General features: G+C 39.9%; 1 protein-coding gene across 1 annotated transcript in view; it reads left to right on the top strand.

The window, feature by feature from the left end:
* The window catches only part of f8 (coagulation factor VIII, procoagulant component), a 98,570-nt gene that overhangs the window by 48,386 nt on the left and 34,661 nt on the right, over positions 1-15,523 (top strand). Inside the window, exons 13-17 of the mRNA XM_043704576.1 lie at positions 636-1,827; positions 6,209-6,377; positions 7,435-7,674; positions 7,957-8,185; positions 13,457-13,639. Coding sequence (XP_043560511.1) covers positions 636-1,827; positions 6,209-6,377; positions 7,435-7,674; positions 7,957-8,185; positions 13,457-13,639 — 2,013 coding nt within the window. The remainder of the gene's footprint in view (positions 1-635; positions 1,828-6,208; positions 6,378-7,434; positions 7,675-7,956; positions 8,186-13,456; positions 13,640-15,523) is intronic.

Here is a 15,523-nt window from a genome sequence, read left to right as displayed (position 1 = left end):
CAAAGTTAAAATTCACACAACACCAGGTTATAGTCCAACAGGTTTATTTGGAAGCACTAGCTTTCGGAGCGCTGCTCCTTTATCAGATGGTGCCACCTGGTGAAGGAGAAGCACTTCGAAAGCTAGTGCTTCCAATTAAACCTGTTGGACTATAACCTGGTGTTGTGTGATTTTTAATTTGGATATCTGAAATGTTAAGTGATTTTTTCTCCACAGATGCTATCCTGCTGAGATTTTTCAGCAACTAATGTTTTTGTACCAGCTTCTCAAGGGCTATTATGGATGTGCCAATAAATACTGGCCTAGCCAGCAATGCCCACATCCAGAAAGCATTAAAAAAACTATCTGAATTGCTCTTCCTTATAGTCTAGGACTGACATCCCAGCTAAAATCACATTCAAAATGGGAGAACTCCTAGTTCTGAAGGAGAATCACTGGACTCGGAATGTTAACTCTGTCTCAATTTCCACAGATGGTGCCAGACCTGCTGAGTTTTTCCAACACTTGTTTTCACTTCAATTACTAAATTAAACTGATTATGTATGATTACACTTAAATTTATGTAAAGATTGATTCTTTCTAGCTTTATTATTTTATTTAGTTACTAATTTTCACGTCAATCTCTCAACCTTCAGGTTTGTGGTTCCTTGAACCCCTCAATTATCATTATCAAGTTCAGGGCATGAGGGCAAAGTTCAGAGTTCGTTACTGTGACAATGACCCAGAAACCATTGAAGAATTCCTTCAGGAAATTGATCCTGACGAGGCATATGGGAATATACTTCAAGAAGAAACAGAGCAATTTATTTTCACACCCCGCGGTTTCAAAAGGCACAACAACAACATAACAAAACTATATGAAGCAATTGAACTAGAAGAATTAATGAATATCACTAATGAAGTGGAAAATATGACTGAGAAAGATCAAATCTGGTCACATTGTAGACCAAGGCCAAATCATACATTACGTAAGCAATACACTGAGGAAAAAAAAGGAAATGATTATACAAATCATATCAATCATTTATCTAAAGACTCCAAGAAACTGAATCAAAGTATTAGGAAGGATTTCTCTCATACAACTGAAACCAGCAACAAGCAAATTGCAAAAGAACCTGATAATTCTTCCATCACTAAAAGCAGCAGAGTTAAGAAACACAATAAAGGAGAAATCGATGAGTTAATTAAAACAGATCATAGCTCAGATAATCTTGTTTGGAAAGGCAGAATGGGAGAGATGCCATTGCATGATCATCCAGAACATAACCTGACCTTTGCAGGAACAGATAGAAAACTAGACTCCCTATACACAAATCAGATTCTTAAAAAAGAAGAGGTTATATCAACCAACAAATTGAAATTGAATCAAAGCCAAAAACTGGACCATGGGACTAATGCAAAAAGCTATCTTCACAAAACATTGACATTGGAGCAGGTATTTAGCAACGGAACAACTGGGGCTAAATTCTTGGACAATGATACAGCTGCAACCTTTAGGGAATCTGACAGTATGACATCTAATCACACATCATTTAACGGAACTTCAACCACGCCAGCTATAATCGATTCTCAACAATCCAATGAAGAGTCAATTGATTATGATGACTATGCAGATGACATTAACAGTGGGGATGACGATGAGTCCAACTACAAAGATCTCCATAATGTTAACTCTGGAGACTTCTCTAACAGAGAGTGGTGCCCAGAGGAAGAGGCAAGGCTGACCCCACGAACAGCTAATTCGCAGTCTAAATACTATTACATTGCAGCTGAGGAACTGATATGGGATTATGCGGCCAAGCAAACAAATGAAGCTTTTAAGCACAGGTAAGTGAATATCAATTTTGCTTCAGAAGGGCAGTATAACAAAAAAGATAACAATATCTAGTCAATTAACTACAGATTGCACATGTAGCATTTCTATTCAAGTCCACTACTTTTGAAATTTATATAAATAAGGCACCAACTTGTTGCAGGTAAAGCACAAGTCAACAAACTTTTTAAACACCAAACACAGTACATTACAGACAGAGTTACAGAGAACAGGTTAAATAAGGCTCTGTTGCCCTATGACATCCAATCGTAAATGGCCCAGATAACAAAACAATGAACAGAAAGACCCCAAAGAACTGAGGTGCTGGAAAACAGAAACAAAAACAGAAATTGCTGGAAAAACTCAGGCAGGTCTGGCAGCATCCTTGGAGAGAAAGCAGAGTTAACATTTTGGATCCAGTGACCCTTCTTCAGAACCTAACAGTAAAGCAGAGGTTCAGGTCGAATGAACATCACCACATTGAATGACATGATAGGCCAAAACATGGCCAAAGACATGGCTGAAGGGTCAAAAGCACATTCTGAATGGCAAACACGGAATGGGTCATTTATCTTGGCTTCCTTAACATTGCAGATGCTAGTCTTCAGCAAATGCAATTCACCCCATTGACACAGCAGAGATTCCAGATCTCAATATCTTCCCAGATTTAATACTGAAGAATTACGCTCAAGAATTATCCATATCCCTAGAAATGTTTGATAGTACATCCACAACTCTGGTATTTATCCAATAAGTCAAATTTAATGTAACAACCATTGAAAATATTGGCTAAAGTATTGTTAGCAGTTGTACATGTATATTAAATAAAGACATGTAGTAAATTGTACATATCATGTTCACATAGTGTAGGACAAAATCATCAAAGTGTTGGAAGGTTGTGGGTGATAGTGATATCAAGTAGCACTTCCTGAGAAATATTATTTAAGAAAGGTGGTAAGGACAAGCCAGGGAACTACAGACCACTTGAGCCTGGCGTCGGTGGTGGGCAAGTTGTTGGAGGGAATCCTGAGGGACAGGATGTACATGTATTTGGAAAGGCAAGGACTGATTAGGGATAGTCAACATGGCTTTGTCCATGGGAAAACATGTCTCACAAATTTGATTGAGTTTTCTGAAGAAGTAACAAAGAGGATTCATGAGGGGAGAGTGGTAGACGTAATCTATTTGGATTTCAGTAAGGCATTCAACAAGGTTCCCCATGGGAGACTGGTTAGCAAGGTTAGATCTCATGGAATACAGCAAGAACTAGCCATCTGGATACAGAACTGGCTCAAAGGTAGAAGACAGAGGGTGGTGGTGGAGAATTGCTTTCCAGATTGGAGGCTTGTGACCAGTGGAGTGCCACAAAGATCGGTGCTGGGTCCACTACTTTTTGCCATTCATATAAATGACTTGGATGTGAGCTTAAGAGGTATAGTTAGTAAGTTTGCAGATGACACCAAAATTGGAGGTGTAGTGGACAGCGAAGAAGATTACCTCAGATTACGACGGGATCGTGATCAGATGTAACAATGGGCTGAGGGGTGGCAGACGGAGTTTAATTTAGGTAAATGAGAGGTGCTGCATTTTGGGAAAGCAAATCTTAGCAGGATTTATACACCTAATGGTAAGGGAGTGTTGCTGAAGGGAGTGCAGGTTCATAGCTCCTTGAAAGTAGAGTCATAGGTAGATAAGATAGTGAAGAAAGTGTTTAGTATGCTTTCCTTTATTGGTCAGAGTATTGAGTACGGGGTTGGGAGATCCTGTTGAGGCTATACCTAGGATGTTAGTTAGGCCACTGTTGGAATATTGCATGCAATTTTGGTCTCCTTTCTATCGGAAGGATGTTGTGAAAGGATTCGGAAAAGATTTACAGGAGTGTTGCTAGGGTTGGAGGATTGAGCTATAGGAAGATGTTGAATAGGCTATGGCTGTTTTCCCTGGAGAGTTGGAGGCTGAGGGATTACCTTATAGAGGCTTATAAAATCATGAGGGGCATGGATAGGATAAATAGACAAGGTCTTTTCCCTGGGGTGGGTGAGTCCAGAACTAGAGGACATCGGTTTAGGGTGAGAGGGGAAAGATATAAAAGAGACCTAACGGGGAACCTTTTCATGCAGAGGGTGGTACGTGCATGGAATGAGCTGCCAGAGGAAGTGGTGGAGGCTAATAAATTTGCAACATTTTAAAGGCATCTGGATGGGTATATAAATAGGAAGGGTGTGGAAGGATATAGGCCAGGTGCTGGCAGGTGGGACTAGATTGGGTTGGGATATCTGGTTGGGATGGACGAGTTGGACCATAGGGTCTATTTCTGTGCTGTACATATCTATGACTCTATAACCCGATCACTGATGCCCAGTTTTCTGTTTTGTGAAGACCATTCAGCTCCAGTCACCATAACAGTCTTGACAATTATGAACAAATGAGCTAAATTTCAATGTTGAGCTGAGAGTGATTACCTTTGATATCAAGAGAGTATTTGACTGAGTGTGGCATCAAGGAGACATAATAAAACTGAAGTCAATGGAAATCAAGGAAAAAATCTCCATTAGTTTGAATCATACCTAGCACAAAGGAAGGTGGTTATGGTTGTTGGATGCTAATCATCTCAGTATTAATGCTTCACTGCAGCAGTTCCTCAGTATAGTATCTAGGCCCAACTATCTTCAGCTCCTTCATCAATGACTTTCCCTCTATCATAAGTTTATTAATGAGGGATGTTCACTGATCGACACCATTTACAGCTCCTCAGATACTGAACTAGTCTGGGTTTGTATGCATCAAGACCTGATTGGGCTCATAAGTGATAAATACCATTCATGCTCTACATCAACCAGGCAATGGCCATCTCCCTTTGGCACCCAATTACATTACCATCACTAAATCCATCACCATCAGTAACCTAGGAATCACCAGGGACTAGAAATGTAACAGGACAAGCTTCCACATAAACCTGTTGGACTATAACCTGGTGTTGTGTGATTTTTAACTTTGGACAAGCATAAAATCCTACATAAAACAAGTCAAAGAATGGGAATTCTGCAGCAAGCAACACAACTCCTGACATTCCTAAGCTTGCTCATCATCTACAAGGCACAAATCAGGAGAATATTCTGCACTTGCATGGTAGGAGAGAAGCTCCATAAACACTTAGAAGACACTACACCATCCAGGTCAAAGCAGCTTGCTTGATCAGCATCCAATCCACTCACTTCACCTTTAGCACAAAGTGTACCATACATAAGCTGCTACTCACCAAAGGATCCTTTGAAAGCTTTTTCCAAATCTACTTCTATCAAGGTACCATCCTGACCATTAACATATAGTGTTCCTTCACAGTTGCTGGGTCAACAGTCTGGTATTCACTCTGTAGTAGCACTGTTGATATTTTTACACAACCAGAACTGCAACAGTTCAAATAGGTGATTCACAATTACTTTTTGAGGGGCAATTTGGAATGGGCAATCAATATTGATTTGACAGCAATACTGAAATTCCATGAAGGTTTTGAAGGTTGTTACAAGGCTTTAGGGAAAATTCAAGTAAAACTTGCATATGACATACAAAAACAGAAATTGCTAGAAAAGCTCAGCAGGTCTGTGGAGAGAAATCAGAGATAACATTTTGGGTTGAGTGATCCTTCCTCAGAACTAACCTGGGGTTGACCTGAAACATTAACTCTGATTTCTCTTCACAAAAGCTGCAGGACCTGCTAAGTTTTTCCAGCATTTTCTGGAGTTTTCTCTGATTACAGCAGCTCTTTCGATTTTTATTGCATGTGACATATACTGGCATGATTCAACATGTATGCTACAAAATGGTGCTCCAGTACACCCAATCCAGTCATTTCCAAGTATTGCTGAGTTTTCTTAAATTGATTTTCCCTCTGGAAGAAGCAGATATTCTAGAGGAGTTGCAGTATGCTTTCATTGTAGCTGTCAAGGGCTATTTTGATAAAATGAACAAATACTAATATGAACAAATACAAATACAGATGTAACATGCTCAGATTATTGACTGGAGAATGCAGAGGGATTAAAGGTGTAAAGCAGCAAAAACAATAATTCATGAAGTTAAAACAAAAAAAAATCAACATTTTATTTAAGAGATTATGAGACATCACCTCAGTTACTGAGCTTGTTTTGGGGTGTGTTATTTTAGTGTTATTTAATGCATGTCTGGTCAGACAGTAAGTATTGCAGCATCCGTTGAGTTAAGGAGTTAAGCGTTGCAATTATCTGCTTTTTCGGGTATTTTGAGTATGTACTGAATACTTGTATTACTTTTTGGGTGCAGAACTATATTCTATTTGCAAGAAACTGATATTTTGCAGTTTCTGAGATAAATATCATCAGCTCATTATGATATTAAATTAATGTCAATTTCATATAGGCAGAGACAGCAATCACAGGGGAAGGGTCTTGGCAGCAAATTCAAGAAGGCAATATTTTTGCAATACAAGGACAACACATTTAAACATCGCAAAGTCCGTGGAGAAGCTGAGGAACATTTGGGTATTCTTGGGCCTGTTATCAGTGCTGAAGTCAATGATATCATTGTGGTGAGTCACCAATTTTTCAAAAACAATATATGAATTTAAATCGAAGTTTTGTAAATTGAGTGCACGGCTACATTTAGGCTCATAATTTAGTTTCACATTAAATGGACGTCAGGGGGTCACCAATCCAATTAGTTCCAGTCCAGATACTTATGTAAGTGCCTTGGAACTCAGAATGTGCCGGTTAATATTTAATATACTGGTTGATCAAGAGGTCAACATAATCATGTAAAAACACAGACAATGTAATAGAAATTTAATGCAGGAGGTCTATGCACCACAGTTACACTTCATTTACAGCATAAATCACTGAAATAATAATGAGACTTTGCCTTAAATAAAACTTAATAGCAGAGAGCCTTCTTACACGCGCCCTCAGCAGATCGCGATACTACAACAAACTTTCAGTATTTAAGATGTTGCCAGTTTATCAAGAGCACCAATTCTTGGGTGCCAGTTAAAACAACATTTGTTTGCAAAGGCACCAAGGTGGCTCACCAAAAAGAATCATAAAATACTGCTGCATAGAAGGAGGTATCTCGTCTCTGCTGAGTTTTTCAAAGAAAAATCCAGTTATTCCGCTCCTCTGCTCTTTGTCTATGCCCCTGCAATATTTTTCTCCTTCAAAGTATTTATCCAAATTTACTTTCAAGACTACTATTTAATCTGTCGACACACTACCAAACCATGCATTCAAAAGTTCATGTTGAAAAAGATTTCCTTGTGTCATCTCTGGCTCTTTTACCAATCAGTTTATGCTTGTGTTCTCTGGTTATCAATCTTTGTTTCCCAATTCAAACACTTGCCATTTTTACAGACTGGTGACGCCTAATTATTTTTGGAAACCACAACTTAGAATAATTATGCTGCCATTATTGCTTTGCTTTACAAGATTTTGTGATTTACGTGCTAATTCAGGAAAATAGATGCTTGTAAATTATTCAGGGAAAACAAGATTCAAACTTAAAAAGATTTAATCTCCCAACAGAATTACCAGATTAGCAAGATATAGTTTGAAAGCTACACCTTTCCCTGATGTACAATTATTCCATACATCCAGGTGAAGTTCAAGAATATGGCCTCCAGACCTTTTTCCATTCACACTCATGGAGTGCCCCGTGAGTTACCATTTGAATACAAATATGAAGAGGAGAAGGTGATAGACTGGCCTCGGAAGGCTGATGATATTGTTTACCCAAATAAAACAAAGGTTTACATTTGGCATGTAACAAAGGGATCAGCACCAACAGATAAGGACTTTGATTGCAGAGCCTGGATCTATTATTCTGATGTCAACCCGGTAAGGCAAAATCCAAGTTTGCAAACATTTCTATTTGAGTTGAGCTCTCTATGGTATGTACTGAATTTTGAGCTTATTCCAACCTTTGGATTTTTAGGAAAATTATTTTTTAAATTTTTAACTTAACTCTTTTAAGCCAAATTTGACTCTACTACTTTTCACATTTAAATATCCTCTTGCCTCATACTGCTGAATATAGAAGGTATGATGCTGTAAATCTAAAGTGTTATATGAAGCTGGTTGCATTGTGATAGAGTTACATTGTGCTGTTTTTCTAATCAGGAACGAGACATCCATTCAGGTTTGATTGGTCCTTTAATCATCTGTAGAAGAGGGATGCTGCACCAGATCTCTAGTGGAAAGCTCAAGATTCAGGAATTCTCTTTGCTTTTCATGACTTTTGATGAAAACAAAAGCTGGTACTTGGAAGACAACATCAAAACGTTCTGCAAGTACCCTTGTAGTGTCAGAGCTGAGGACCCTGTATTCCAAAACAGCAATAGGTTTCACGGTAAGAGTCCATAAACTGATTTCAGCTTTTGACAGCATATAAAATGTTTGGCTTGGGCAGGGGATTGCCATTGAGCGTTCCAGCACAGGATCATGCCTGTACTTCCCCTCAACAGACACTGAAGACAAGACTCAAGCTATCAACTAGCTTTGATTATAAAATGCTACTGTATCCTTGTTTCAATCTGGCCATTGTTTAATTTGGCCAAAACATCCCATCTATTTGCAATCATGGTCATTTACAATGTTTCTACTTATAGTGTTCAGTGCTCAGAGTGGAACAGCTATTCACTCAGGAGTTTGCACCTCATTAAAGTGCAACTCATTGTCGACTAAAATTAAGGCTCATATTGAAAGCAACTTATGGACGGCCGTGAACCTGGTTCCTGGGTGTGCACTCAAATCGGAAAGAAGTAGTTTGTAGTGTTGCAAAGAAATTTATGGTTTTCTTTACATTTATAAATGACTCACAATGCCATAGAGAAACATTTCAAGTTTTCTGATGATATAGAGATTGGAAGGAAAGTAAGTCGACGATAGTATAAAATTGGGGAGATACTGAAATATGAAGTGAGTGGGCAAAACTACGACTTATTAATTTTACCAATGGTATGTATGATATCAAACATTTTGACCAAAAGTAATTCAATCTGCATTTCATTTAAATAGAAAAAAGTAGGAACACAGAAAATCTGGGAAGATTAAGGGGCACGAATACATATCACTAAAATGTAATGGGTAAAATAAAAGGTCAAAGAAATGAATGAAATGTTATCTTTTATAACTTGAGGGTTAGAAAATGAGGCATGGGTGAGTTTTGCTGCAACACTGATTGGATTTGACGTCTGTGTATGGTCTTTTGGAAGGCATGTAGTACAGATTGATCTGAAATTTACAGAACACACAGAATACACTTGTGATCTCATGAATATAGAAAGTTATGGTATAATTTAATTGACCTTTACAGATGTTGAAAGATACTGATACTTGCAGAAAGAGAAAATATTTCTTCTGCTGGTGAGGGAATCTGGGATAAGAAGATGTAACCTTAAAATCAGAGCCACAGCATTCAAGAAAGAAGGTGGAAACACTTCCTCATGCAAAGAACATAAGAAGTAGGCCATTCAGCCTATTGAGTCTGCTTCACCATTCAATGAGATCATGGCTCATCTGATATTCCTCAACTCCACTTTACTCTCTATTCTCCATAACCTATGATTCTCTCACTGATTAAAAACTTGTCTATCTCAGCCTTATATGTACTTAAGGGTCCTGCCTTGATAGCCCTCCGGGGCAAAGAATGCCATAGAATCACTACAGTCTCAGAGAATGGGTGGCATGGTGGCACAGTGGTTAGCACTGCTACCTTATAGCGCCAGAGACCTGGGTTCAATTCCCGCCTCAGGTGACTGACTGTGTGGAGTTTGCACGTTCTCCCTGTGGGTTTCCTCCCACAGTCCAAAAATTTGCAGGTTAGGTGAATTGGCCATGCTAAATTGCCCGTAGTGTCAGGTGAAGGGGGAATGGGTCTGAGTTGGTGTGGACTTGTTGGGCCGAAGGGCCTGTTTACACACTGTAAGTAATCTAAGAAATAAATTCTGCCTCATCACTATTTTAAATGGACAACCCCCTTATTCTGAGATTATGTCCAAACTCTCCAACAAAAGGAAACATACTACCCTGTCAAGTTCCCTTAAGTTTCAATAGGTTTGCCTCTCATTCCTCTAAATTCCATATCTTGTATCAGCCGAGTGAACCTTCTCAGGACAGCCTCCAATGCCAGTATATTTTTTCCTTAGATAAGCGTTGAAACCTGTTCACAGTATTCCAGCTGTGGTCTGACCAGTGCCTTGTATGGTTTTAGCAAAACTTTCCTACTTTTATACTGCATTCGCTTTTGATATAAAGGTCAACATTCCATTTGCCAACCCTTTTACCCGCAGAACTTGGATGCTAACATTTTGTGATTCATGCTCGAGAACTCCCAAAAGGATTTGCTGCCATAAAAAGCGATAACTATTTCCTCAATTGATAATTTCAAAACTCAAATTGATAATTTTTTTGGAGGCCAAGGGAATTGATGGATAAGGCAGTCAGAGTTAGGATACATATCAACCACAATGTAATTGACTCTCCAAACAGGTTTAAGGGGTTGCATGCTTTTACTTCTTTTTCACTTCTATTCCCAATTGTATATGATTCACATGTAACGCATGACATTAGCTGGCCAGTTAAACAAGAACAAGTATAGTGGTACACATTGCATCCCCCAGCTCACATAAGTTAGCGGATGCTGGGATGGTTTGACATCTCTATCAAGCAATGTCACTCAATGCCATCCCACTATCTACTAGCCCATTCCTTCTGCCATCTCGTTACCCTTTTGACTCTACATGACTGTCCTCCATTTCCAAACTATTGCTCCACCCAAACCATGGCAGTTGCCATCCCTCAGTTCCATTGGTTGACTGGTAACAATGTTTCCTCCAGCATTTTCCTCATTTCACTATAAGTACTTCAAGTTGTGGGGAAAGTTGAAAAGGATTCAAGCTCCACTAACCATTAAATTCTCCAGCTCGATTAACTTGGAATAAGTTATTTTATTATCCATACTTTAATCATGCAGATTTTGAATCAATGGCTCATCCACATCCACAAATTTGTACCGAATTTGAAGTCATCATAGGAAGTATACCCTTTACAGTCATGCTGTGTCAGCAGAGTCAGTCTATACTTGTTTCAGCTTCATTTCTCAGCATTTGGGGCAATATCACATCCTTAAAGTTCAAAGCACAGTGCAGCCATCAGATCATTATTTCTCTTCACTAAGATCTCCTTAGAACTCTACTTCATTCATCATAATTTAGCTTTCTGTTTGCTGCAAGAATCCAGCTATAGAATATGTTAAGATATCCAAAATTATTTCACATTTCCATGATTGAATCACTGGATATTGAAAGATGCTTTTCTTCATGTAGCTGTTGATACTTTATCATCAAAGCTATTTAACTGACATCTGAGTTTTTTCTGAGTGTTATAGATAAAGAAGAGAACAAAGAAAATTTACAGCCCAGGAACAGGCCCTTTGGCCCTCCAAGCCTGAGCTGATGCAGATCTACTATCTAAAGCTGTTGCCCAATTCCCAGGCATCTGTATCCCTCTGCTCCCCACCTACACATGCATCTGTCCAGACGCATCTTAAATGAATCTACCGTGCCTGCCTCTACCATCTCTGCTGGCAACGCGTTCCAGACACCCACCACCCTCTGTGTAAAGTACTTGCCGCGTGTATCCCCCTTAAACTTTTCACCTCTCACCTTGAAAGCGTGACCTCTCGTTATTGAATCCTTCACCCTGGGAAAAAGCTTATCTCCATCTACCCTGTCTATACCCTTCATGATCTTGTAAACCTCAAATCAGGTCCCCCCTCAATCTCCTTTTTTCTAATGAAAACAAACCTAATCTACTCAACCTCTCTTCATAGCTAGCACCTTCTATACCAGGTAACATCCTCGTAAACCTTCTCTGCACCCTCTCCAAAGCTTTTACATCCTTTTGGTAATGTGGTGACCAGAACTGTACACAGTATTCTAAATGCGCCAAACCAATGTCTTGGTTAACCCACCAAAAAGGTGGAGAGGTTAACCCACCAAAGCCTATCATGAGCAAATCCCATAAATGTCAATATGCCTGCCAAAAGCAATTGGATGTACTACAGACAATTCAGAATATAAGAGACCTTGTATGCAGAGGGTTGTATGTGTATGGAATGAGCTGCCCGAGGAAGTGGTGGAGGCTAGTACACTTGCAACATTTAAAAGGCATCTGGATGGGTATTTGAATAGGAAGGGTTTAGAGGGATATGGGCCAGGTGCTGGCAGGTGGGACTAGATTGGGTTGGGAGATCTGGTCAGCAAAGGGTCTGTTTCCATGATGTACATCTCTATGACTCTAAAAGAAATCTCTAATAGATCATTTTGTTCTCATATTTTTATTCATTCCATTTCTATTCTAACCTGTTTTTTCTCATTCATTTAATGAACAGATTGTACAAGTCAGCTCTGAAAGTCAGAGATTGCATCTAACATTACGTGCTAGTAGGGAAGAGAATCTCCAAACTGTCAGAATTCAGAGAGTGCAACAAAATATTGACTATATTTTATAATATTCTTACCATTGACAAACTGAGATTGTAGGAATGCCTATCCTTGATTTGCTCTCAATGTTGAACTACTCACCACAACTCAGGAGTTCTCCAAAGGTTCCATTGATTTAAATACAATTTTTTCTTGACTTCCATGCTTAATACAACTTTTTTTGCAATGGATGAAATTAAAGAAGGTCTCTGATATGTATTATGCATACTTCTAACTCACAGAGCTTTCACAACCAATTGCAATTCACGGTTTAAAGCTAATCAATAATGAAGAGTTACTCTCAGATTTGCCTAAAGAAACAAAATCAGTGCATGCAAAGCTAAGATTATTGTTGAAAATATACACAGTAATTCTGACATGATTTCCTGAGAGGGGTATTAGAACAAGCAGGGAAGCACATCTTAGACAGTGACCTTTGGCTACATCTCCAGTCAGGCAGGAAGACTTGGAATGATGCTCTGTACCCACCTCAACAATCAATATGCACCATCAGTCCCTATCCCCTTCCTCAACCCCTCCACATTCTAGACAGGAAATGGGAATGCAACTGAAATATCATAGTCGGCCTCTTAAATTTAACTTTAGAAAGGGACTTAATGATCAGAATTACTTCTCTGTCTCATACTGGGTGGGGATGATGCACAAATGGCTGACAGTAGGAACAAGGTTTGGAAGCAGGAATCTTCAGGCCTTGACCACCTCCATTCTTGACATCAGCAAGGCCTGAAGCCTCAGTCTGAGGATTGTGTCCAGGACTCGCCAAGGATTTTTTTCAATTACTACAAAGGATTTAAGCCTTTCACAAAGAAGCCAGATAAGTGTTGCTAAACATTTTTCTGTAGTCCTTTGTTGATGGTTTGCAAATCAAGCCATCTTTTACGAATGTTAGAAGATGTTTCTGTTTTTTTTTCCCAAGAGACTAATTTTCAACTGGGTGCATGCCTTCCCCCTGGAGAGAAGAAAGTCAGATAATCCAATTCATCCGGGATTAGTCAGCTTTCAATGGATCAAAGACAGTAGAGATGGTATAAGTTGTTGAATGTCCAAGATGCTTAACCATTAAGCTTTTTAGAGTGATCCACCAACATTTCCTTAGTCTTTTATTTTTCTTGCAGCAATCAATGGGCATGTGGCAGAAAGTCTGCCTGGGCTGGTAATGGCACAGAACCGCTTGGTGCGCTGGTATCTAATAAACATGGGTGGATCAGCTGATATTTACACAGTGCATTTTCATGGCCAACCTTTTATAGTGAGAAGATCTAAGGAGCACAGGATGGGTGTTTACACACTATTCCCTGGTAAGTACTTCAAAATATAACTTCCAGATTTCAACTCTTCATGTAGCAATCTCCAATACACACAACACTAATTATCATAAGACAACCTGATGTATTCTACGCTCCTCACTTGGTACAGATGGATATACTATACATTAATTACTATTTCCTAAGAGTCTAAACCACAGATATATTTCTGTCATCATCCACTTGTGATATACTAAATGGTTATTTCCTGTAAACTGCAATGTCTGCCCCTCTCTGTGCTTGCTAAACGATGTAGCATTATCACAAATTCTGGTGTAAACTTTGAGGTTTTAAAACCAAATTTCAAATCAAAAGGAAGGGGTTGACACAGACAAGCAGAATTTGAAGCAGATGAAATCCATTCTTTTGGATTCAACAGGGAAATGCTGTCCCAGGCTTTCTTTTTTGATTGCTTAAGTGAGAAAAGTAGACGGGTAGGAGACTGGAAGAACACAGCAAGCCTGGCACAATCACGAAGTGGAGAAGTCAACATTTCGGGTGTAACCCTTCTTCAGGACTGGGGGTAGGGTTGAGGGGATCTGCAGATAAAAGGTGGGTGGACAAGAGTTTTGGGTGAGGAGAGGGCCAGAGTGGTGATGTAGGGATAGGTGAACACAAGTAAAGGGTATGGCCTGGTTGGTTGATGGGCAGTATGAGTTTGGTTGGTGGCTGGAAGGAGGGGTCAGTAAGTGGAATGGAAGGGAGTAGGAGGGACTGGAAAGGGAGTCATGAGATGGGAAGGTAGGTTATTTGAAATTGGAGAACTCAATGTTGAGTTCTCCGGGTTGTAGGCTGCTCAGGCAGAAGATGAGATATTGGTCCTCCAATTTACGGTCTGATTCGCTGTGGCAATGGAGGAGGCCAAGGATGGTCATGTCAGAATGGGAAGGGGAACTGAAATGGGTGATGATTAGGAGGTCAGGTCAGCCCCTACAGGCCTGGCTGAAATGGTTGGCAATATGTGCCTTTAGCTGATGTTTGATCTCATTGATGTAGAGAAGACTACATCAGGAGCACTGGAAACTAGGTTGGAGGAGAGGCAGATGAACCTCTGCCTCACCTGGATGGAGGTGAGGTGGATGGTGTGCTGGCAGGTTTTGCATCTTTAACAGTTGCAAGGGAAGGTACCAGCAGTTCTGGGGGGGTTGGTGGGGAGTGAGCTGTGGACCAAAGAGTGGTGAAGGGAGCGGTCCTTGCGGGTGGATATGTTGGATGGGGAGCCTGGTGGGGTGTAAGGGGAGAACAAGAGGTGGCCCTATCTTTATTACATTTGGGAGAGTGGTTTAGACCAGTGGAGCAGGGAATGGAGGAGGTGCGGTGGAGGGCTGCCTGGATAGTAGAGGCAGGGGAAACACTGTATTCAATGAATCATCCTTAAACACTTCTGCCAACTGTAATTAGACCTCACCACCAAGAAGATCTTCCCCTCCCACCCACTCCCTGCCTTATGCAAGGACCGGTCCCATCATCACTTTTTGGTTCACGCCATCCTCTCTCCACCCAACCCCTCCTTTATCTGCAGCTACCCTCATCCCCATCCCCAGTCCTGAAGAAGAGTTATACCCAAAACGTTGACTTCTCCACCTCCTGATGCTACCTGGCTTGCTGTGTTCTTCCAGCCGCATGCTTATCTACTTTGGATTCCAGCACCTACAGTTCTTTTTGTCTCTCACTAAGAGTTTAAACTAGATTTGAGTGTCAATTTTTACATGAGGTTGTCTATTCCTCAAGTATCTATGCTAAATAACAAGTAGTTTATTTATCCTTGTCTTAACATATGCAGGAAAATGGTCCCAATATATCAGATCACAATGATATGGCATCGGGCAACATAGCATTTTAGTACAGCAGTGATGATACTTAATAGCACATTGCTGA

This window comes from Chiloscyllium plagiosum, chromosome 15 (assembly GCF_004010195.1).
Source record: "Chiloscyllium plagiosum isolate BGI_BamShark_2017 chromosome 15, ASM401019v2, whole genome shotgun sequence".
Taxonomy (NCBI): domain Eukaryota; kingdom Metazoa; phylum Chordata; class Chondrichthyes; order Orectolobiformes; family Hemiscylliidae; genus Chiloscyllium; species Chiloscyllium plagiosum.
This window is presented reverse-complemented; position numbering and strand designations above follow the sequence as displayed.